Source organism: Colletotrichum paranaense, assembly GCF_030867605.1.
Source record: "Colletotrichum paranaense strain IMI 384185 chromosome Unknown Scaffold_11.1, whole genome shotgun sequence".
In the NCBI taxonomy this organism is placed as follows: Eukaryota; Fungi; Ascomycota; class Sordariomycetes; order Glomerellales; family Glomerellaceae; genus Colletotrichum; species Colletotrichum paranaense.
The window spans coordinates 1764833-1787423 of record NW_026848969.1 but is presented as its reverse complement, the minus strand read 5'-3'; the positions used below and the strand labels follow the sequence as shown (position 1 = coordinate 1787423).

Here is a 22591-nt window from a genome sequence, read left to right as displayed (position 1 = left end):
GAAAGGAAAAGAAAAGAAAGAAAGGGGAGAAAAACACAATATGACCACGAAGAAGGAAAACACCCTCAAACTAGAGGAAGCGACACTAGACGACGTCCCCGCGCTGACGGAGACGTGGTTCGCGGCGTTTGCCGGCGACGAGGTGATATCCCGCCTGTGGCCCGATACTCCCGGTGTGAGGGCGTGGTGGGACGAGGCGAATGGCGGGGATATGGCGGCGAAGACGTTTCAGCGGTTTGTCAAGGTCGTTGATGTGAGCAGCGTTGCTACCGTGACCGGAACGGCGAAGGCGGAGGGAGGGGATAGGGGAGGGGGTAAAGGTGAAGAAGGGGGAGGCGGCAGGCCGAGGATTGCGGCGTGGGCCAAGTGGGATACGAGTACGCTGGCCGAGAGGGGCCGGCGGTATCCTCCTTGGGCGGGGGATATGCCTTCCGAGGTGTGTGATGTGTTCTTTGCTAGGGAGGAGGCGGAGAGGGGGCGGGTTATGGGTGATGAGAGGCATTATTGTGAGTTTTGTCTTTCTTCTGTCCTGGGTTTCTCCGTTGCTCCCTTCCGCTTTTATTGACCTACATTCTCCTGGGCGTCCTGAGATTCTTGAGATATTGTCCTGAGAGAATAAGGTGCTCTTGGTGATAAACATATGTAGTTGGTTTGCTGATTGGTATCTGGGGAGGAACATTCAGATCTCGACACGTTGGTCACGCATCCGGAATACCAGCGGCGGGGCGCGGCGTCCATGTTGCTCGCGTGGGGGTGTGCGCTTGCGGATGAGGATGGAGTCGCGGCGTATGTGGATGCTAGTAAGGCGGGTAAGGGGCTGTATGAGAGGTTTGGTTTTGTGGATGAGAGTTTGGATGGGGACGGGGATGTTGCGTCCATGGTGAGGCGGAGGCGATGATGGTTTTGGAGGGGGAATCTTGAATTCTTAGGATGTTGTTAGGGAGGGTAAGTTTTGCTGCATTTCTAGCGATGCTTTACAATCTCATGCCGTATTGATGTCAAGTATCGTTGTTTGATACCGGCCAAGTTATCGCTCAATTCATCACTCGCAAAGTTGATAGACGGCAAAAGCGGGAAAGTACACGCCGCCTATATCACAAACCGAGGGCATACCCGCGGTTTTACCAAGGTGTAGACATCTAGAGTTTTCCCAGAAACATATGAGAACGTGTAAATCATGGTACCTGTAGGATGTAGTCAAATTGTCGCTATATAGAGATCTAGCTAGCCACATACAATGTGTTTGGGACCGCTCAAACAGCTAATTTGGTACAGATATACTGATGTGAACAGAACCAGGACACGATGAAATAAAAGAATGGCTATATGACATCCACTACAAAAGATTATCAGAAAATTAAAAGGTATGGAGCTCCTTCTGGTCCACGTAAAGTGTGAATTCATGGTAGTCATAGGTGAGCCCGACCCAGTTTTCACCCGCCTGACAAGACGAGGAAACAGCACGGACGGCCCGGTATTCCATTTCATACATTCAAAGCGTTTAATCATCAACATAAAGGAATTACTCCTATGAACTGAAACCACCTATTTTGGTAAAAACTTTTTTCATCAATGGCGCCGCAACGGACCTCGACGTCCAGCGGAGGTAGTCCCAGAGCCAATCACGGAACCTTCTAGCTCGAAAGTGGGGCCGTTTGTTCACTGAACTTGATCATCCGCAGCATCATTGAGCAAACGTAGAACGGCTCATCTTCATCACTTATTCATTTCGCATCCTTGATACCCAAACGGTCTTTGCGCAACGAGATATCACCACAGAGGGAAGATCTCACCTAGCTACCACGCAATACAATATATCACCCAAACTACCCACCGGAAAGGAGGAACCCCTCACCAGTGCCAAACGACCCCTCCAAAACACCCCCACCATCGTCACCACCAGTCTCATCAGCAAACCACTAAAAACACCAAGAGGCACAAACGAGAACAAGATAGTAAAACCGCACACAATGTCCCACTGCCACGACGAGCACCACGACCACAGCCACGGCGGCCACGGCCACGACGAGCACGACCACTCGGACGACATCACGCCCGCGCTGCAGCACTCGCTGTACGGCCACATCAACTTTGACGAGGTGACGGCCCTCAACGAGGCGGCCATCGGCAGCGCGCGGGCCGTCGTCAAGAAGACGTGGGCCGAGAGGCTGGACGCCGAGCCCGAGGTCGTGAGCGACTGTGATGAGCAGTTGTTGGTTAACGTTCCGTGAGTGAACCACTACTTTCTTCATCGATTTACTCTTCATTTGGTGTTGTCTCATTTAGTGTGCTTGGGTCTATCATGAACATGAGATATTGTGCTATGTCATGCTTTACATTTCATATTTCACTCATTCTATCCATCTAATTCAGTACACATACACACACGTATATAAACCCTTCACCAAATACTTCTTCAATCCCCCCCCCCCTGCGCCCTGGAACACCACTAACAAACCCAAGCTTCACCGGCCAAGTAAAACTCCACGCCCTCCTCCTCCGCACCTCCGACTCCCCCTCCGCCCCGCGCACCCTCAAACTCTTCATCAACCGCGACGACCTCGACTTCGCCTCCGCCGAAGACGCGCACCCCACGCAGGAATTCGAGCTCTCGCGCACGGGGCAGGTCCAAGAGATCCCCGTCAAGCGGAGCCTCTTCGGGCGCGTCCAGCGCCTGACGCTGTTCTTTGAGGATAATTTCGGCGACGGCGACGAGGGCGAGACGAGGGTGTCGTATTTGGGGTTCAAGGGCGAGTGGATGCAGCTGGGGCGGGCGCCGGCGAATATTCTGTACGAGGCGGCGGCGAATCCTAGTGATCACAAGGTCAAGGGGACGGGGGTGAATGATGTTGGGAGCGGTATTGGAGGACGGCAGTGAGTAAAGAGGAGTGGGGTTGCTTGAAGATGATGGAGGTTGAGATGCAGAGACTTATCACGGATGCGAGATGAAGAGGAAAAAAAAGGTGAGAGGGCTTAAGTGAGTTTTGTTGAGAGTAATTTGAATCGAGCTGAGGAACAGCTCATCATCACCCCCCCAAAAAGGGGGGAATTATGGTACATCTCCGACACGACCGTAGCATTTATGAAAGACACAGGCGAAAATCTCCAATACAGTGATCCAAGGCGAACCTTTTGTTCCCATATCCCGGGTACCCTTAGAAACCAGACTTTCTCTTCTTTTTCTTCCCCGGCGACCGCATCCCGTGCCTCCCAGCCATGGGCTGCGACATGACGAGCGGCATCTGCGACGAGAAGATAGCCTGAGAAGACGGCACGGGCGGAAACTGGCTCGAGCCGATGATGGGCGGCGCAAGCTTGGGAAGAGGCTGCGTTGAGGGCGGCAACAGTGGTGCAAACTCGGACCCGGTGTTCGTCGCCGTCTGCATCTTCGTCTTCGTCGCGGGCCCGGACCCAGGCCCAGATGACTCGAACACGTCGTCCATCTCGCTCGTTCCCCACCCGTGCTGCGACGACGCGCCGAGGAACTGCGACTTGCGCTTGCGGCGGCGCGATTCGGCGCGGTGGCGGCGCTCGTTAAGGACGTCCATGTGCTTTGTGGAGGAGGCGAGGACGGAGGAGACGTAGCCTTCCGTGCTGACGCCGCGGGCTGTGGGCCAGTAGGCGAGGACTTTGTGTTGGCGGGCGGGGGGGTCTGCGGTGTTGATGTCTTCGGCGAGCATGCTTAGGCGCTGGAGAGCCGTGGTTGCGATTGTGGTGGGTGCGGGTGTCGTTGGTGTTGATGGTGCGGCGTCGGGGAAGCTCGAGGAGGGGCCGACGGAGGAGGACTGGGAGAATAGGGGCCCCGAGGAGGGAAAGGGGAACGATGAGGGGGGAACGTTGTCATCAAAGGGCTGGGAGCGGGCGCCTTTGGAAGGGGAGAAGGAGAGGCGGTGGCCGAGGGCTTGGACGCGTTTGGTTGGCGATAGAGAAATTCTCTGGCTGAGGGGCTGGCTCAGTTTGGTCGGAGAGAGTGAGAGTCGCTGGCTTGACGATAGTTGGCTACGCTTTGCGGGTGACGATGAGAAGCGCTGACTTGAGCGTTGGCTCGGCTGCCGGACTGGTAGTGGTGGAGGTTCGGGAACCCAGGTGGGGGACTCGTCTTCTCTGGTCGGGAGGTTCGCGTCGAGTACGGCCACACCAAAGAGGGATCGAGCGATGGCCTCGGCCGTCTCTGCTAGCACGACATTCCGTGATTGCTGTGCTCTAGGCGGGAGGCCCGCTGGACTCCACATCTCCTCGAGCTGGTCGCGGATGTCTGCGAGGGGTGACAATGTTTCCAAGCCGTGTAGAAATTGCGATGTGAGAGGTTGTGCAATGACACGATCGGTCTGCGCGTTCATCATCTCCTGGAAGCGAGAGTCCCACGCTGCTACTGCCTCATGGGAGACAGGAGGCGCCTCAAAGGTGTTTTCGTATTCGTGCCTAACACTAATGAGTGCATGAAAGCCATGATGGGAAGATCCAAACTTACAAAGTGTGCAGCGGGATGTACCCGCCCTCAGTCTCTAGACAGTTGACGGCTGCTTCCCGTATGGCTTCAAATACAGACAGAGGACCCTCAATGGTAGCTTGCTCTGACGCCATGATGACCGACTCGATGGAAACATTGACGCGGGATACGAGCTGATCCAGGTTCAGACCTCTAGGCCACCGCTGCTTAAGCTGTGCTTCCTCTTCTGCCTGCTCACTCTCCATGAGCTCCTGGTACCGATTGGCGCGGCGCTGCACCAGCTCATCCATATCACCCAGGCCATCGGGAACGACAAAAGTACCTTCGAAATGCTGAAGGAACTGTCGTCGCCTCTTGTTATGCGCCTGTCTGCGCCCGTCTCTTGACCACTCGCGACTGCTATCGGGAGCCACCACATCGAGATCAGGGCCGGCCGAGATCGCAAAGAGGCTCTGGCTCAAGCTGAGGTCCCTGCCAAGAACGAACAGCTGCTGGAATCGGATGTCATGATTGAGGTACTCTAAGCCTGGGCCCTTGGCTGTTGCAGTGGAGGGGTTTCTCAGGAAAGCCGGCACTGGGCACAAAGTCTGAAGCTTCGTCGCGTCGCCCGTGAGCTTCATGATATGGTGCTCAAACTGTGGCAATCCCGTGTCTTCAGGCGCGTAAAACCAGTAAACATCTACCTCTGGAGATCTGTCAGAGTAGATAAAAACTGTGCATTTTTCGTTTCCTGCTTCCGAACCGCCGTGATGCACGGTGAGCCTGAGAGCGTCCGCATCCGAGCCCCTGAGGTGTGCAAAGGATTGCAGAATGGAGAGTCCGCCTGCCTTGTTGGCTGTCGTCCCTGAAGACGACGTCTCGATCCAAAAGAAACCTGAGGTCGTGAGGATGAAGATCTGACTCCTGTTCAAGGGATTTGGCTTCACATCTAGTATGTGGTCTGGCTCGTCCGTCTTGAGTATGACCAAGCTCTTTCGAAACGTCGAGTCTTTGATATCAATGATCTCGAATTTTGCGCGGTTCCAGATGACGAGTTTTTTGGACCTCGACGTCAGGGCAGCCAGGTCGTTTCCTGCATCGACATCTTGCCCTTCGGGCACATCCCAAAGATCTACACCCGGGCCGGCCGCGCCGATCCACATCACGCCATGAGGCTCTGCGCGGAAAGCCGGCGAGTCCTCGTCGGGGAGCTGCTCCGTAACACCCAAGTGAATGTGGCCACAATGCCGGAGCTTTGGACGCAAGCCGCTGGATCCCACCATGTCTCGACCCTTGACATCCCAGACACTGTAGTAGCCGCACTCGTCTATGATGGCCAGCTGAGGCGGCTTTTTCTGCGAGCCATAGCTGAAAGACACATCAGAATGCGCAAAGCCTCCAGTCTGCTCCGAGGAGATGATGAGGACGGGTCTCGGGTTGATTCGAGATGGGCGCTCGATAGCCTGGTCAATCCCCGACGGGCGTTCTGAAACAGGAATCTTGTGGTAATCCGGCTGAAGAATGGTAGTCGAAGTCCGCTTCTGCACCAGCAGCCACCTCGTGGGTTCGAACCGGACCAAGCTCAGCGCAGGCTTGATCTGCAGAATCGGGGCTCCATCGCTCGACCACAAGACAGATTCTTCCTTGTCGTGCTGGTCGATGCTCAACATCCGAAGCGTTGGGCTCTCGTTCTCGCCCCATTGCCAGTTTGTCTCCTCAATCTTGGACAGACGGAGGAGCTCACCCGATTCGCCGGCAGCCGTGGCCAGTACGGGGACGGACACGACCCGCGTGTGGTTGGTGACATCTGCCATCTGACTGATTGTCATAAGTGGCTGAGTCGTCGGCGCGGCATCAGGCCGCATGAGCTGAGCGAGTCCTTCGTACAGAAAGCTGGAAGCTTCGGAGCTGCCCGCGAAAGCCTCTGGGTGAGCGTTGAAGAGCCATCGTCTTTGCACTCGCTGGGAATCCCAAAGTGTTGAAGAAGGCGCCAGCTCCGTAGAGCGAGAGGCAGGGTAAAGGGTCTCAGGAGCCTGTATGATACGAAGAGCTTGGGCTATCGGAAGGTCAGCAAATGTGAGAAGCTATACCCGGCCCGATGCACCCGCTCACCTTGACCTGGCACCCGGCTCATATGCAGTTGAGGTGGTCCATCTTCAATTCCTTCATGAGGAATAATAGTGATTTTTGGGGGGCCATATAAGCGGCTTGTCTCTTCCCGTGCGTCAGCCATTAGACCCGTTCGTTTCCCGTAAGTCTAAGTAGTGTATTCGTGGGAAACTGGGCATATCGTGAGAGAGCGGTGGGGTGTGCTTCATCATGCGAAGAAAGATGGAAAAGCCTGGCGGGCTATGAACGATCCGTGGTCATGCGTGGAAGGGTGCCTAGCTAGTAGTATGGAAACAACAACAACAATGAGGTACGCAGCTGTCAGAAAACATGAGCTGACTGTCGCAGCAAATTCGAGGTCATGACGATAAAGCAAAGAGTGAGACAGCGACGGAAGACTGAACGGACTAAGAAGGTGAAAAAGTTCGGTCAGTCGCGGCTTCATACAAAAAAAAGATGGGCCCCATTTCCGGTAGTTGCCCACTTTAGCCCAGTCAACCCCTGCCATTAGTTCGCCCGGCGCGTCGGGGCCACTCTTCAGACGCGTTTTCCTAATAGGCAACTTCGGCCCCTGCCTACTCTCTACTCCGTCCGACTAAGACATCCGCCTCGAGCACCTCACAGGCTGCCGTTATTCACTGAAGTTGATTAGCCCCGCTCCCGTCAAACAAAGCGACGTCCATTCAATAACCTTCATCTCACTCATACAATCTCGCAATCAGCAATAAACACCATACGGAAATGCCCGCCGACGACCGAAGCGGGAAGCAGGCCGCGGCCCAACAGGCTGTCGACATCTTGCATGAGATCTCTACCATCCTCGTCAGTTGCGACGCCCACCTACTACCATCCTCTCAAAATCCCACTCCATGCTAACGTGACCATTTGAAAAAGAACTGCCACCTGGACCGCCGCACCCTGTCGATCTGCATCTCCATGATCGAGAATGGCGTGAACCCAGAAGCTCTTGCCGTAAGAATAATACTTTATCCATCGAGCCCAAAGTAGACATGACACTGACTAGACTATCGCAATAGACCGTTGTGAAGGAGCTTAGAAAGGAATCCCAGGAGGTCGACGCCCAAATTGCATCGCGGAGGCGTCAATAAGCGTTTGTCTCGAGATTGCAGAGTCTGCTATGAAAGTTATGACAAAGGGCAAGAAGGATGGGGGATTCATGGACAATAGGCGTTTCAGGTCAGGCATTTTGCGTTGCTTGTCATTCTTAGTTTTTGTCTATTATGGAAACGTAAATAAGGCCCAGTTTCCGAGGGCTACGAGAAAGAACCCAGCAGTGCCATCCGAGGCTGACAAACTCTGCTATCCTAAAAACGCCGACTAACCCGTACCCAACCAGCTAGTAATATGCCCACGATGACCTTGACGACCCGTATGTCCAAACCATGCGACCATCGCAAAAACCCAGTGCGCCAATCTTATATCCGTCTCTTGCAGATGCACCTCATCGTTTACATCATGATTGCATCGTAGCCGAGGTTACCGATGTCCGATGAGCATGATCTCGTTCTCATAGTCATCATCATCGTCATCGTCATCGTCCTCTCCCTCCGAGTCTTCTTCGTCCACGTCTGTCGACATGGTGTCGCTGTCCGAGTCACCATGACCCCGTCCCCATAAGTTGAGAATGTCATTCTCTGATTCGTCTTCTTCTTCCTCGATGGCAGCATTTGGTGCGTTTGGTGGTGGCATACCAGGTGTGACTGCTGGCGAGGCTGACCTGGCAAAGCGATCCAACATTAGATGACGTGCCTCGGGACCAGCATGAGACGAATGTCGTCGCCTGCCGACCTGCGGTATGTCCATTCCTGCCGGAGCAGCCGCCGCTTGTGTCGTTACGGGGGTAGGAAGCGCAGGAGATAGAAGAGCCGGCGTGACTGCTGCCGGCGTGACGGGTACGTGATTGGCGTGTGTCGCGTGCGTCTCTTCTCTTCCGCCGCTGATCTGAATTTCTACCGTGTTGTAAGAAGTGCAAATCGCGCACTTTAGACCGAGCCAGTGGTAAGGGACGGAACTCTTCCCGCTACAGTCGTTACACAAGATTGTGGCGCGGGTGTCCCTGAATTCAGGGGGCATTGGCTGGGCAAGTATAGCCAGCTCTAATTGGCGGAATTGGCTCTGCATGTTGAGCAAACTCTTGTTGCAAATGGGACATTTGTATGATCTCAGCATGTGCTCGTCGTAGCACTTCTGGTGAATGCTGTGACCACACCCCATAAACACGACTGGCTTGGGAGATGTAAACATGTACTCTCCGCAGATAGGACAGTCACAGTCCGTTGAGCGTTCGATACATTTGTGTGACTGTTGAATAGATATCGATATGCATGCGCAACATTTCTAAAACCACATGTTAGCGGCCGTCCAAGAAACACTCTGGCTTCAGATCATTCAATTACCTTGCAATGGAAGAAGTCCTTCCCGATGCCTCTTCCTCGTCGGCAAATACCGCAGTCGTTACAATGGTAAATGGGATTGGATGGATGGTCATCCCACAGTTTGCACATGTTGCAGTAGTAACGGGCTGCAGTCTCCCCGCAGTTCACGCAAACGTCTGATGCTTTCTGGGGCGTGGCGCAAAGCATGCAGAGCATATTCTTGGTTTCCTTCCTGACAAGAGTGTGATCCTCGACTGCGTCATGGCAAAAACGACAAGTATACCACTTGGCGCAAGTCGAGCACTGCAGCTTGACATTGCGGCGGTAATGTTGGCAGCCAAGAATCACAGCACCCTCGGGTTCTTCTCTTGTAGCAAGCTTTGCGGCCGCGTACGTGGGCCGAACATCGTCGGCGGTCAGGATAAACTTTTCTGGCGAGGACGGCTCCCCTATCGCATGTTGCCAAAACTTTAACGACTCGAGAGGTGCAATCGGGACTGACTGTTCCCATGCTTCCCCTGCTGCTATCACGCTGGCTGCCGGCGCGTTACCTTGGCGGGGAGCGTCTCGAGACTTGCGGTAACCCTCCATCAAAGCCTCATGCATAAGCCGGGCCTTGTCGTCTGCTGCGATATCTTGTGACTGGATGTCGAGTAGACGCTTTCGCATCGCACCCATGCCATCGTCGGCGGGTAGAGATTCCCGTGTTGTAGGTGGCATCGCGGCCATCGTGTATGATGGGGGGCTCTGAATTAGGGGAGCCGGAGACTGAGGGTGCTCGTCGTCGACTGTCGGCGGTAGTGTCGCAATGTCGAGTGATCGTGCCGGAGTGGATTCGGGTGGCGCAACAATCGCATGCCGAGTTGCGGGACTATTCACGTCGCTCGGGACGGCGACAGGGTCGGACGAAGAGTCCCGTTCGGAGACAAAGGTTGATCTCGAGATCTCTGAAAAGCGTCGAGCTTGTCGGAGGACCGGGTTGATGAGGAAGTCAGACACCAGAGACGACATTGAGAGGTAGGAGGTATCGGCGGAGATGTGAGTCGGGGGACCGAGCCGGATTTGTAGAAAGTAACGCGCAGCAGGGGAGGTCTGCTACATCCAGGGCGACAAGATCGAGAGGAGGGGAGGCGAGGATTGGATGGTCGGGGCACCGCGGGAAGGATATTTGAAGTAGCGGTGGTAATGGTGGTCGGAGTGGTGGTGGTGGTTGTAGTAGTGTGGTGGTGGTCGGTGGTGGTAGATGTGGTACGGGACCGGACGATTGGATGCAGGAGCGATGACATAAGACGGGCGAGACCCCTAATGCAATCCGCTCTTTCTCGTCGGCGGCGTCGGCGGAGACGGTTCAGATCCAGAATGGTGGACGCAGTGGGGGTTTTCTTTTGGAAAGAGAAACCTGAGGCTTGATTTGAGTCCAGATCAGGTGTCAGAGAGTCTCTGGGACATGTACATTTGCACCGCAATGGGGCGATTGTTAGCAATGATTGTCTGTGCCGACAATGTGTTATGGATCAGACCGGGACCAGCCAAGGAGGGGGGAAACACTACGGAGTGGACGAGAGAGTAGGGACGAAAAAAGACATGTGATGCAGCTGTCTGGCGTTTCCGCATGCGGGCTTCAGCATGCTGCAGAGCGAGAGAGAGGCTTGACTCGGCGGGGCAGATGGGCCGCGCCCAGGCGATGGTGACTTAGATTGGTGACTGGTCCAGCGTCTGAGGTGAACCGGGAGAGAGAGAGAGTGTGGGCAGAAGCAGTGACCCCCTTTTCTTTTTCCCCCTTCTCTGAAGAAACACCGCGATGGCGGACTCCCGGCGACAAATCAGGTCTTCCCGGCCTTTACTTCTTTGGGTGAGAAGTATGTAGGCAAGCAGGTGACTGATGCCAGTAAAGGCTTTGCGCTCCGTCATACAAGACAGAAGAAGTAACAAGCACTTTCTCGTTCGGTTGTGGCGGCCGGTGAGAGTACTCCTTCGTCCCGTGCAACTATGCTCTCCGGAGGCTGCTCTACCTTGCTGGAGAACCACCGCATCTGCGGGCAATCTACACGGCGCAGGCCTCCACCACCGTCGACTTCCCCGAATCGCCGAGATCGAGTCCACACGGCGGCCGATGGTCTCCTTCTCTGGGCCGATGGGATTGAATGGAGGATGCGCACTGGCATTTCCGGTTAGCTCCGAAAGCGGGGGCTTATTGCGCGGCCCGGAAGGGTTAGCGCAGTCAGAAACCACGGCTGAGCCACAGCTGTCATGAAGACAGAACGTTGAGCGGTTTGCATCTTTCGTAGCTGTGGCCTGTGTGTTTGTCCATGGAAGAAAAGAAAAGTTGACAAGTGTCGTGTCGTCTGGTCTTTGCTATGGCGCTAGGATAGTAATTGTGGACGAAACTGAACGCCTCATAAGGTGGCTGCAGGCGCGTCCAAGCTGTATTGCTCCCGATGCTTTGGATGCCAGGCTGAAGAAGATGATGCTGCTCTATATCCCGTGTGGAAGGTAAGGTGTAAATAAGGTATGATCGTGAATGGTAGCTTGCAGGGAATTTGAGAATAGGTATGATGTATCCGTAGTCTTGAATGTCACGATGTCGGAACCGAATATAGGCAGACGTAAGGTGAATGCAAGGAGTGGGATTCCAGGTTCCATCGACATTGACATTGATCGTCGAGAGCGAGAGCCGCGTGGGGATCCCATCTGTCGGACCTCAGGGGTAGGCAGCTGTAAGGTAAGGTAGCCTGTGGGGGCAGGGGGTAACAGAGGGGCTATTTGGGGTCCTTCCCGGGCCATTCAGGCCATTCCATCGAGAGGACCTGCGCGGCCTGCCCAAGGTATGCGGCGTAAGAAATCCGCTTTGAGGCCACTTAAGGCCGCTTAAGGACAGCTGAGCCAATAGATCACGGCCATGGAACCCAGCTTGCTAGGGACAAGATTCGCGTAAAGTGTGGTCGGAGTGGAAAGGGAGGGATACCGTGTCTGTTGGTGCATAGGTGGCATTTATTTCGTGTTGCCGCAAGGGGGTTCCAAAGGGTCGAAGGGTGCTCTCTCCTACCCAGAATCCCAGCTCCCAGCTCCTCCCGATTTAGTTCAGACCTCACCAAAAAATTCCCACCTGGCCAAAGGGCACCTCCATATTAATTGCATGATTCCCTGGTAATTCTGGGTGCCTTTTCTCAGCTTTCCCTTTCTCTCTTCTTCCCCCCCAGCTGACTGACCTCACCTTCTTTTTCATGAGCTGGTTTGGTTTGCAGAACACCTGTGCCTCAAGAGAAACCCGCTGATTCTCTTTTTGCGCGGCTTCTCTTTACCTTCTTCAATTCTCCCACATTTTCTTGCTCCCGGGCATTTTTTTTTTGAGTCTTGACTCGTCCGATCACTAACCAGGAGCTCAGAGCTCCTGTTCCTGGAGCTTGACTTCCACTCTTCCTGCGCACACCCCCTTGAAGCCTGCCTTCATCAACGCATTCGGTCATCCCATTTCGAGAGTCAGTCTCTACTCCCGTCCAACCCATTCCATACGCCGCCTTTCCGTTTGCTGACTGGTCTCACCAACAGCCATGGCTACTGAAAAGCCCATTGTCGCGTCCGGCGCGGACGTGGGCGATGGCGTCAGACGACGAGCCGTCCCCCAGGGCCAGTCCGTCCCCATAACGGCTGCCCCTGAAATCGACGACAAGAAGCAGCTTGTCAAGAAGGTAAGCGCCTCCCTCTCTACACCATCACTAGCTTTGGTGCACCTATTCGGGGACTGACGTTCATCTTTTTCCTCAGCAGAGCTCTTTCCTCGATCAATGGGAGCCCATCATCGCCCCCATCATCTTCACGGCCGTCGCCATCTTCACCCGACTCTGGAGGATTGGCATCAGCGACATCGTTACCTGGGACGAGGCCCACTTTGGAAAGTTCGGATCTCATTACATCAAGCATGAATACTACTTCGACGTTCACCCGCCCTTGGGCAAGATGCTCGTTGGCCTCTCCGGTGTTCTCGCTGGCTACAACGGATCTTTCGAGTTCAAGTCTGGAGAAAAATACCCCGAGGATGTCGACTACACCTTCATGAGAGCTTTCAACGCCCTCTTCGGTATTCTCTGCATCCCCATGGCCTACTACACTGCCCGCGAGCTGAACCTCAGACGTCCCGCTGTCTGGCTTGTTACCCTCATGGTCCTTTGCGAGAACTCGTACACCACCATCAGCCGCTTCATCCTTCTCGACTCGATGCTGCTCTTCGGAACTGTTGCGACTGTTCTCTGCTGGGCCAAGTTCCACAACCAGCGCAACGATGCTTTCGAGCCCGAGTGGTTCTTCTGGCTGTTCATGACTGGTCTCAGCATTGGCTGCGTATGCAGTGTCAAGCTCGTCGGTCTCTTCGTCACCTCCCTCGTCGGCCTGTACACCATTGAGGATCTCTGGACCAAGTTCGGCAACACCAAGATGCCCGTCACCACACTGGGCGCCCACGTTGTCACTCGCGTCGTTGGCCTCATTATCGTTCCGTTCCTGGTCTACATGCTCTCTTTCGCCCTCCACTTTGCCATTCTGGACCACACTGGTCCCGGTGATGCGCAAATGAGCTCTTTGTTCCAGGCAAACTTGAAGGGCACCGAGGTCGGCAAGAACAGCCCCTTGGAAATCGCCTACGGATCGCGCGCGACCATCAAGAACATGGGATACGGTGGTGGCCTCTTGCACTCCCACGTCCAGACATACCCCGAGGGCTCTAATCAGCAGCAGGTCACCTGCTACCACCACAAGGATGCCAACAACGACTGGTTCTTCTACCCTAACCGTGCGGACGCGGACTACGACGCCGAAGCCCCTCCCCGATTCATTGGCGACGGCGAGACGATCCGTCTCATCCACGCCCAGACCGGCCGCAACCTTCACTCCCACGAGATCGCTGCTCCTATGACCAAGTCCGATAAGGAAGTTTCCAGCTACGGCAACTTGACTATTGGTGACGACAAGGACCACTGGACTGTCGAGGTCGTTCGTGATGTCGCCTCCCGTGATCGCAGCAGAATCCGCACTCTGACGACGGCATTCCGCTTGAGACACCCGGTCCTTGGCTGCTACCTCCGCGCCGGTAACGTTAACCTGCCTCAGTGGGGTTTCAAGCAGATTGAGGTGACCTGCACCAAGACCAACAACCCCAGAGACTCGTACACCCACTGGAACGTCGAGGCACACTGGAACGAGAAGCGTGAGTCAAAGCTATGAATCCTGTCTATCTTGTTCAGCTTGCTAACTGGCATAGTTCCGCCTGGTGACCCTGGCTCTTACAAGTCCCCCTTCCTCCACGACTTCATCCACCTCAACGTTGCCATGATGACCTCCAACAACGCCCTTGTGCCCGACCCCGATAAGCAAGACGACCTGGCCTCGCAATGGTGGCAGTGGCCCATTCTCAATGTTGGTCTGCGCATGTGTGGCTGGGATGACAACATTGTCAAGTACTTCCTCCTCGGCAACCCTCTGGTCTACTGGGGCTCTACCGCCGGCCTGGGTGTTTTCGGGCTCGTCGTTGTCTGGTACTTGATCCGCTGGCAACGCGGCTACAACGACCTGAACTCGAAGGAGATTGACCAGATCCACTACGCCGGCCTGTACCCCGTAGCTGGCTGGTTTCTTCACTACCTCCCCTTCGTCGTCATGGCCCGTGTCACCTACGTCCACCACTACTACCCTGCGCTGTACTTCGCTATCCTTACTTTTGGCTTTTTGGCCGATTGGTTCCTCCGCAACAAGAACCAGGTCTTCCAGTATGGAGTGTACGGCGTCCTGTACGCGACCATCATTGGTCTCTACATCCTCTTCAGCCCCATTTGCTTCGGCATGACGGGCAACAACAAGCAGTACAGCTACTTGAAGTGGTTCGACAGCTGGAGAATCTCTGACTAAATCTGACAAAGAGTCAAACCAAAGATTGTATTAGAACGATTCCTCCACGGGGAATCATGCACTTGAACGGCCGAGGTTTTTTACGACTCGGCTTTTCTACCCAACTCTTTCTGTCTCTGTAGGGATATGGGCGATAAAAACGGTGGCAAGATGGGGGCCTTTCCAGCTTTGGGGAAAGCCAAAACTGACGGGATAACAACTTCCGTACATAATGCAATATGAAATCTGTTCCTTGTTCCTACTATTTCCTTCTCTCATCGTGAGTTGACCAGCCCATTGACCATACATTATAATTACAAAAAAAGTAGTAGTACAAAGGAGGTTGCTGAATGCGAAAGAAGGAAGAAGAAAAAAGCTGCTGCTAATGGTCGTTTGGGTATCACTATCCTTCTCGTGTATGCTTTTGTTTGTGGTTCGTTTCGCGGCACATCTAACAACAGCCGCCGGCGGAGCCCTTATTGGCGTCACCCCCTATCCTCACTTGCTTATTGCCCCCCGCACTCGGCCCCTTGACGCCAGACCTCCGATCATTGAGGTCGTATTTCCCGGCCTGGATGTTATTGTATATCCTCTCGGCGACGCGCATAAACGCCTTTTCGACGTTCTCGCCGCTCTTTGCGCTCGTCTCGACGTACTCGAAGACGCCATTCCTCCTGGCCCACTCCTCGGCCTCGTCCTTTGTCACCTCGCGCTTGTTGTTGCCGTCCCCGTCCTCGCCCTGGGTGAGGTCGGCCTTGTTGCCGACGAGGATGACGACAATGTCGGGCTCGGCGATCTGGCGCAGGTCGTTGAGCCAGTCGGTCACGTGCTGGAAGGTTTGTTTGCGGCTGAGGTCGAAGACGAGGAGGGCGCCGCTGGCGCCGCGGAAGTAGGAGCGCGTGACGGATTTGTAAGTTTCCTGGCCGGCGGTGTCCCAGAGGGAGAGCTTCATGTGCTTCTGGGGCCCTTGGTCTGCGGCGGTGGCCGAAATACGCGGGGGTTCGGGGAGGCCGGCGGAGGATGCGCTGCCGTCCGGGTTCGTCTTTGGTTCCGGGGCCGGGGGAGGGGGTGGAAGAGTGTTGGGGGGGCCGACGGGGACGATGCGGGAGCCGAACTCGACGCCGATTGTCACGTCGTGGTGCGGGGAGAAGCGGCCTTCGCAGAGGCGGATGGTGAGGGAGGATTTGCCGCAGCCCGAGTCGCCGATGCAGACGAGTTTAGCGATGTAGTCCCATGGTGGAGACGACATGGCCCTTTGCGGTCTGTGACTTCGCGTGAGGTGGGAGGAGGTGGGAGGAGGAGGAGGAAGTATGTGCGTGTGAGCGCGGTTCGATGCAGAGGTCTGTGGTTTTTCGTTTCCAGGCAGATAGATAGCTGCGCCGTTCTCTTTTTTCGATTGTCTCTATCGACTGGCCCGGGAGACCGTTTCTGCTGGTGACGGATGGTTTCGAAGAGGTGGAATGGAAGGGGACCGTGTATGGTTGTGGTTTAGCAATGTAGTGGTGGTGTTGTTGGTGGTTGTCGGTTGGTCTGATGTTGGAAAGCTTCAAACAGCTGTCGGTTATCGGAGCACGTGTTCAGAAGTTCACGTCCGACAAGGGGTGGACACTGGGCACTGGGAGGGGGGGGTTGCGTCGGCTCCGATTGAGGGAGACGGGCGAATTGAGTGGGATGTTTGGGAAACGGTTGGCAAGAGAAGGGATGTCGTCTGTTCTCAATGTTCGGTGTCCGCGTGGTTCCCGAGAAATGATGTTTGGACCTCGGGGATGACTTTGATGGCGACCTGTCTCTTATCCAAGTGGAAGATGACCTTCGGATTAGGATGTGCGAACTGCTTTCATAAGGATCTCTGGGAGGTGGAATCGGAGATGGAAGTGTGCTGCTCTGCAAGAAATGGGGAGTTGCATCACGCTGGTCAGTGTTTAAGATGGCGTCCCCTCCCCCTGTCACAGGCTAGACCTGAGAAGACGACAGAGCCCCAGTTTAAACAGGACTGATGACCAGGGAAAGGGCGGCAGGGATTTGGCATGGTGTTATCAGTGACGCAAGTGGTTAGCGATAAGGCGAGCCGCTTGTTTGCGCAGACTCGCAGAGTACCAATACCTAGGTACCTTAGGTAAGGTAGCAGCAGCAGCATCAGCAACAAATAATAGCGACCAGCTGTGGTGATTGTCAGTTGACGATAATTGGGGAAATGACAGACTTACTCAGGACTGCATGACTCGGGACTGGAGTTCATTCGGGCCAAGTGCCTTCTTAATTGCTGGTCTTGCGCCAGGACATGTCAGTGCCATGCAGGAAGCAGCAGTTAAGAGTCTTTGGAATCTCACAATACACATGAGGTAGGAAAAGAATGGAAGACGGCGGGCAGAAGAACTGCAATGCCTGAAGTACTCGATCCACTGGGTATGAGAAGCAGGTGCCATATAACTGCATTAGAAAAAAAAAAACAAGATGCAACAAGTTGAAAGACGTGCTCTAGCTCATGTAGGTTTTCCCTTGGGTTCATGCTGTATGGAGTACGGATACCTATGCGCTTCTCGGAGTTCCTAGATCAAGGCGAACATGGAACTGGGAGGAGCCCGCCAACCCGCAGCCATGCCATCTCAGGCAATCCGGGCCCTCAATGCTGCAATGCTGCAATGCATCCGCCAACTTACCGCCTTATCGCCCACCACGATAAGTCCGATGAGTGCCGGCCGCAGCCCGTGGGTGGCTCCCACGTTCCCCTGCTTTGCCTGCCTTCCCAGGTATCGACGTTGTGAGTGGCTGGATTGTTAGTGAGGTAGGTACCCGGCAGGAAGGGTTCACAGGTAAAAGGTACCTTGTCATTGTCGTGTGGGCGGTGTCGCAGGTGTCGTGTGCCATCTGTGTGCCACTGCTTAGGCTGCATCAGCGTCCGCGCTGCCTAACAGCAACAGGCGGGTAAAGCCTTGGGTTACCTAAGGTAGGTAGGTACCTTGGGTGGTGGGATTTCCACGGGCATCCCAGAAGGCAACCCCGGCCATCCATGTACTTTCCCACCTAGTTCCCTCACTGGCCCGGTCCACTTCCATCAGTCACTCACCGGCCTAGGCACCTCTCACCTCTTCGTCCGTACCGCATGACCTTTGATTCATATCTCTTCCCAGAACCTGGTGCAGATGCCCTTCTCACGAGCTCTCCGGGCTTGATCAGAATTATTGTCCTTACCTTATCTCAAAGGTGGCATTCTCTCCGGTCCAAGAATAGGCCATCCGCAGGAACTGCCGTCGACCCGTCTCTTTCCAACGTTCTGTTTGCGTATACCATTAGTGTCCACCGCCGCCGCCGGCACCCAAACATTCCAGCCGTTCGCTCTTTGTCCGGCATCATCATTCATAGGACCTTCGCCAGCCCGACACTTATTTGCCCCGACGTCCCGCGTTCCTGTTCTGCCACCTCCCAAGAGAACGCAAACTTTTTCTGAGGGGACAAGGTCCTCGCTATCGGTAGCACCATGTTCTCGGAATGTAAGTCTCATACACCGCTGCTGAACCATCCTCGGCGACGCCTAGCGATGGCGGTCAACTAACTGACTCGCCCCCAGATGCGTCCAGGTTTCTGGCGCAATCACAGTCCCGACTGTCCAACTTTGCGGGCCAAGATCAAGGCAACGAGAACCCACCACGGCAACCGAACGACTGGTCATCGCGAGGCCCTCCTCGAAATGGCGGGCGCTCCTTCCTAGGTAGAGGCTACGGAGGAAACCCCTACCAGACGGGCGGTTCGCGTTATGGTCAAATGGGCTTTGCCTCCCGCATGTCCGCCGCCCAGGATGCACCGCTATTCCACAGCACGCTCGATGAGTACATGGAGGAGGACGAAGAAGACGAGAGGGATCGCGAGGCTGCGGATATGGCCGCCCTCCACATGTCTCGACGCGTGGCCGCCGCGAGCAAGATGGCAGAGAGCTCCGAGACGGAACCAGACGCTAGCCGCGGCTCGTTGGAACAGAGCAGCGAAACACCGGGCCGAAGATACCAGGATCGCGGGCTGCGGAGAGGTATTCGCAGCAGTTGGAACGGTACGAGGAGCTTCAGTGGACGGAATCGTGGGAGGGATGTCATAGACGAAGAGTCGGAGGATGTCCCGCGAGAAACTTCCGACCGGGAATCAGATACGAATCCTAAAATGGTCGACATTGGGCTAGATTCCCAGATCATGGACGACGACGACCCATCTGCGTCGCTGCTGAACGAGGCGGCCACGGACTCGAGCCCGCCCGCCTTCCAGAAGTTTCAATCCAAGTCCGGAGACCGCAAGTTCCCACTGAGGAGGGAAGCTACTCGAGAAGATGACTTTGACGAGGCCCGCCGAGCCAGCTCCGACGATGAGGCCCTGCCTGCCACTGTCCCCCTGATCGAAGGAGAACTCTTCAAGTATGACCCGTTCTTTGCCTGGATCTTCCTTATTGCGCTTGCCGGTCTGGTGTCTACATTTGTGCTGGTCTGGCTACACACAGGCACGCCCAAGAAAGGATGGGGTGACACCGTCTATACAACATTACAAGCATCCTTTCATATGCTCGCTGTGGATACTCTCATTTCGATCCTGGTATCCTTTGTGTGGCTCGCGGCGCTTCGATCCTTTGCCAGGCCGGTGGCAATGGTGATTCTCGTTGCAGTACCCATCATCATGTTTTCATTCACACTATACCCCTTTATTTCTAGCTATGAAGGCAGATCACATGGGGCCAGCTTCCAAGATCGAGCGATGCGATGGGCTGCTCTTGTCCCTGGCATCGCAGCCTGTGTCTGGGTGTACATGGCTTGGCAGGGCCGCAACGCCATCCGTCAGGCGATTGAGATATTAGAGTTCTCCACGAGAATTCTTGCAGCAAACACGGCACTCCTTATCTTGGGTTTCAGCTGTCTCGCAATCATAGTAACGTGGACCTGGGTCTGGATGTGGATGTTCTCGAGAATCTTCTTGGGAGGATACTTCTCCAGAAGACTTGCCAGGTTCATCATCAGCGTGTCCAGCTGGTGGCTGGGTATCTGGTTCGTGTTGATGTACATGTGGACGATTGGAGTCATCAATGCGGTGCAACGGGCGACTACAGCAGCGACAGTATCCCAATGGTACTTCCACCGCAACGCGGCGCCGGCCCCGACGTCGGCGGAGATTGTCACGGCCGCGCTTAACCACGCGACGACGACCATATTTGGCAGCATCTGCGAGTCGACGTTGATTGCGCTGCTTATCCGGGCGCCGCTGCTCGTACTGCCACGCAGGTTGGCTAATATCCTGCAGCACATTGCTGCCATGTGGATTCCGACGCCCATCGCAGCGCTCACGAACCCTCTCACCATAACCTACGGAGCGATTCACTCCCAGAACCTCCACACGGCGGCTCGCGGCCTCAGCCAGATGGACTTCTTGTCCCCACAACGCCCTACGACAACCCTGACACCGCATGTGTTCAGCACACGGCGATCCAGTCACTCCCCTTTACTTCCTTATCGGCTCGCAAAGATGCTTCTATATGCGACACGGTTCATCATGGCAACGGGACTCGGTTTTGCAGGATGGGTCATGACGGCGAAGCAGCTCTCTATCGCTCTGCCGGACGGAATGGGGGTACGGGGCTCGGCGTACGCATACGTGGTTGGCATAGTAGCCAGTTTTATTGGATTTTCGGTCATGGGCGCCATGGAAGGTATTCTCAGTGGCATTCTGGATGCGGTCGTCATCTGCTACGGCAGCGAGCGGCGGATGGCCAGCGGAGGTGGCGCCTACTGCATGGAGGCGGCCTACCTCTTTGGAGAGAGGAGACGGGACGAGAGAGGCCTGCCATGAGGCAGGTCTTACTCACGATACCTGTAGTTATTGTTTTTGCTTATTACAGCACTTGGAGAAATTGTATACTTGAGAGGAACCAGGAGTTTTGCCTGCGCTAGCGTGCTTATGTGTCTAGATGGGATAGACGCCTGAGGGTAGGGCCCTTTTTTCGATGGAACCTTGCTTTTCTTGGTGGCACTTCTTCCTCGTTATATGGTGATAAACCTGATGGCCGGCCTTTGTGGATTTGTACGTCTGTGTGAGTTGTTAAATTGGGGCCATGAAGTTGGAAGTGACAATGCCAAGAACCTGAGATATGCTGCGCCACAGGTGTCTTCGCAATCCCCAAAGGTCAACGCCTTCGCCCGGGAGAAGTGGTTCTCTTGGAAACGAAGCGGAATGGGGGAAATGGGCTAGCATTGGCGCAGAGGGCTTGGTTGTTGGCCCTCTCACTTTTGCTCTTTGGTATGTGTGAGCATCACGACCCGAGGGTTGAAGTTGATGATCAGGTATTGGAGGGCACCGCCACACCGGGGGAAGAGATGGGCTGGGTCACCTGTACCTCGCCTGATGATTCCGTCTATCCGATTGTCAAGCAGGCAGAAGAATCACTTTGCCATATGATGAGTTAAACTACGAGGGCAAAAATGTCACCAGCCACAGTTTCTGTGCGTCGTCAATGATTACTTCTTTGCCATCCATTCAAAGATTCAAAGAAAGTACCTTATTAACAAGGTATGAGAACACTGGAGCGAAGGGTCAAACTCCTCGGTACCTTGAGGCTCCATCATTGACGGGCCTGTGCGAGACGTTTCCAGTTGGACCTGAGGTAGCTTTTTTGGAGGGGAATCGGTTTTACTGCAGATGGGGAGGGGTACCGTCGGGGTATAAGAAAGCTTGTTTTACGCTGCAGAGGGACTTGTCAGATACCTTCCCTGGCGTATCGGCTCTCCGGCATCCCGGGTCGCAGTGGGAAAGCGAACAGGCAGGCAGAGTGGCCACTGGGAGAGAGGTATGAGAGGGCGGGGGGGCCACAGGTGAGGGGCGGCGGCGTGAGGGGCACCTAGGTAAATCCGCTGGACAAGCATCAGCGGAGAGGGAGGGGCTGTGCTTTGCAGCTCGCAGCAGCTCGCATCATGCTGTTGCAGCATAGCCAAGATGGAACCCGCAGGATGGGACTGGAAGAGGCGAGATAGGCACACAATGGCAGTGAGAGCAGCTTCGAGAAACGGGATCGAAGGGGACTAGAGCCCGGCTGCGATCTGACTTTGCCTTACGTAGGTAATTGTCTAGCTATCCGTACCCTTTGTGCCTCTTGTCCTCTATCCGAGCTTGGCACCCTGCCAGCACATCATGTCATCGACACGACAGACAGCAGCGACTGTGATCTCCATGCTCGCCGTACCGTTCGAGAAGGTGCCAGGTTCAGTGAGCGAAGACACGAAGCCTCGGTGAATTACTTCCTTATTCCACTAATTATCCGCCAAGATGCCTCTGGATGGCGGGAGCAGCGGAAACGTCGGGGTGTTGTTGGGTACGCGGTCTAGGTTCCCTCCGTTTAGCTAGAGGAGGGGGAAAGGGAACCGTTCCAAAACTGAAAGACGTAATCCCGGCCCTCCGCACCCAGCTCCAATCGACCTATTGCGCCTCCCCATTACAACACCTGACACCCCGCGGTAAGAGGTAGGAGGCAATACTTTCCCTCTTCCCTTCCCCCAAAATCCCATCTCATCCCAACCTCGGACATTGGTACCTTTTTCCCTCTACAAAGATTTCTCGAGTTATCTGAAGTAGCTGTCGAGACTAAGAAACTTTGTTTGTCCATTCACACAGATATACACACCCACAACTCATTCACCTACACCAAACAATCTACCCTGAACCCCATCGATCGATTGAAAGGTCTCGCACCACCGAGAAGTTCTAATCGCATCTGAGCAGCATTACCACTTCTGCGCCTGACTTTACTATACTACAC

General features: G+C 54.9%; 11 protein-coding genes across 11 annotated transcripts; 6 read left to right on the top strand and 5 right to left on the bottom strand.

The window, feature by feature from the left end:
• Positions 1–40: 40 nt before the first annotated feature.
• Positions 41–565, top strand: CPAR01_12929 (acetyltransferase; the record flags this gene model as incomplete). Its single annotated transcript, XM_060497183.1, has 1 exon — positions 41–565. The coding sequence occupies one exon, from the start codon at positions 41–43 to the stop codon at positions 563–565; it is 525 nt and encodes a 174-aa protein (XP_060344716.1).
• CPAR01_12930 (uncharacterized protein) lies at positions 86–502 on the bottom strand (the record flags this gene model as incomplete). Its single annotated transcript, XM_060497184.1, has 1 exon — positions 86–502. The coding sequence occupies one exon, from the start codon at positions 500–502 to the stop codon at positions 86–88; it is 417 nt and encodes a 138-aa protein (XP_060344717.1).
• Positions 566–1970: 1405 nt separating the features above from the next.
• Positions 1971–2878, top strand: CPAR01_12928 (uncharacterized protein; the record flags this gene model as incomplete). Its single annotated transcript, XM_060497182.1, has 2 exons — positions 1971–2227; positions 2464–2878. The coding sequence occupies 2 exons, from the start codon at positions 1971–1973 to the stop codon at positions 2876–2878; spliced, it is 672 nt and encodes a 223-aa protein (XP_060344715.1).
• A 277-nt stretch (positions 2879–3155) lies between these two features.
• Positions 3156–6662, bottom strand: CPAR01_12927 (uncharacterized protein; the record flags this gene model as incomplete). The annotated part of the gene is made up of 3 exons (XM_060497181.1): positions 3156–4422; positions 4472–6485; positions 6542–6662. 3 exons carry the CDS (start codon positions 6660–6662, stop codon positions 3156–3158), a joined length of 3402 nt encoding a protein of 1133 aa, XP_060344714.1.
• A 617-nt stretch (positions 6663–7279) lies between these two features.
• Positions 7280–7647, top strand: CPAR01_12926 (mitotic-spindle organizing protein 1; the record flags this gene model as incomplete). The annotated part of the gene is made up of 3 exons (XM_060497180.1): positions 7280–7360; positions 7433–7510; positions 7576–7647. 3 exons carry the CDS (start codon positions 7280–7282, stop codon positions 7645–7647), a joined length of 231 nt encoding a protein of 76 aa, XP_060344713.1.
• Positions 7648–8035: 388 nt separating this feature from the next.
• Positions 8036–9945, bottom strand: CPAR01_12925 (CHY zinc finger; the record flags this gene model as incomplete). Its single annotated transcript, XM_060497179.1, has 2 exons — positions 8036–8896; positions 8956–9945. 2 exons carry the CDS (start codon positions 9943–9945, stop codon positions 8036–8038), a joined length of 1851 nt encoding a protein of 616 aa, XP_060344712.1.
• A 681-nt stretch (positions 9946–10626) lies between these two features.
• Positions 10627–11196, bottom strand: CPAR01_12924 (uncharacterized protein; the record flags this gene model as incomplete). Its single annotated transcript, XM_060497178.1, has 1 exon — positions 10627–11196. A coding segment is annotated over one exon (570 nt), but the record flags the coding sequence as incomplete, so codon positions are not given.
• A 1289-nt stretch (positions 11197–12485) lies between these two features.
• CPAR01_12923 (dolichyl-phosphate-mannose-protein mannosyltransferase) lies at positions 12486–14832 on the top strand (the record flags this gene model as incomplete). Its single annotated transcript, XM_060497177.1, has 3 exons — positions 12486–12623; positions 12700–14134; positions 14189–14832. The coding sequence occupies 3 exons, from the start codon at positions 12486–12488 to the stop codon at positions 14830–14832; spliced, it is 2217 nt and encodes a 738-aa protein (XP_060344710.1).
• Positions 14833–15262: 430 nt separating this feature from the next.
• On the bottom strand, positions 15263–16060 carry CPAR01_12922 (Ras family protein; the record flags this gene model as incomplete). The annotated part of the gene is made up of 1 exon (XM_060497176.1): positions 15263–16060. One exon carries the CDS (start codon positions 16058–16060, stop codon positions 15263–15265), a length of 798 nt encoding a protein of 265 aa, XP_060344709.1.
• A 1258-nt stretch (positions 16061–17318) lies between these two features.
• On the top strand, positions 17319–17576 carry CPAR01_12921 (uncharacterized protein; the record flags this gene model as incomplete). Its single annotated transcript, XM_060497175.1, has 1 exon — positions 17319–17576. One exon carries the CDS (start codon positions 17319–17321, stop codon positions 17574–17576), a length of 258 nt encoding a protein of 85 aa, XP_060344708.1.
• Positions 17577–18289: 713 nt separating this feature from the next.
• Positions 18290–20631, top strand: CPAR01_12920 (uncharacterized protein; the record flags this gene model as incomplete). The annotated part of the gene is made up of 2 exons (XM_060497174.1): positions 18290–18302; positions 18380–20631. The coding sequence occupies 2 exons, from the start codon at positions 18290–18292 to the stop codon at positions 20629–20631; spliced, it is 2265 nt and encodes a 754-aa protein (XP_060344707.1).
• Positions 20632–22591: the final 1960 nt, after the last annotated feature.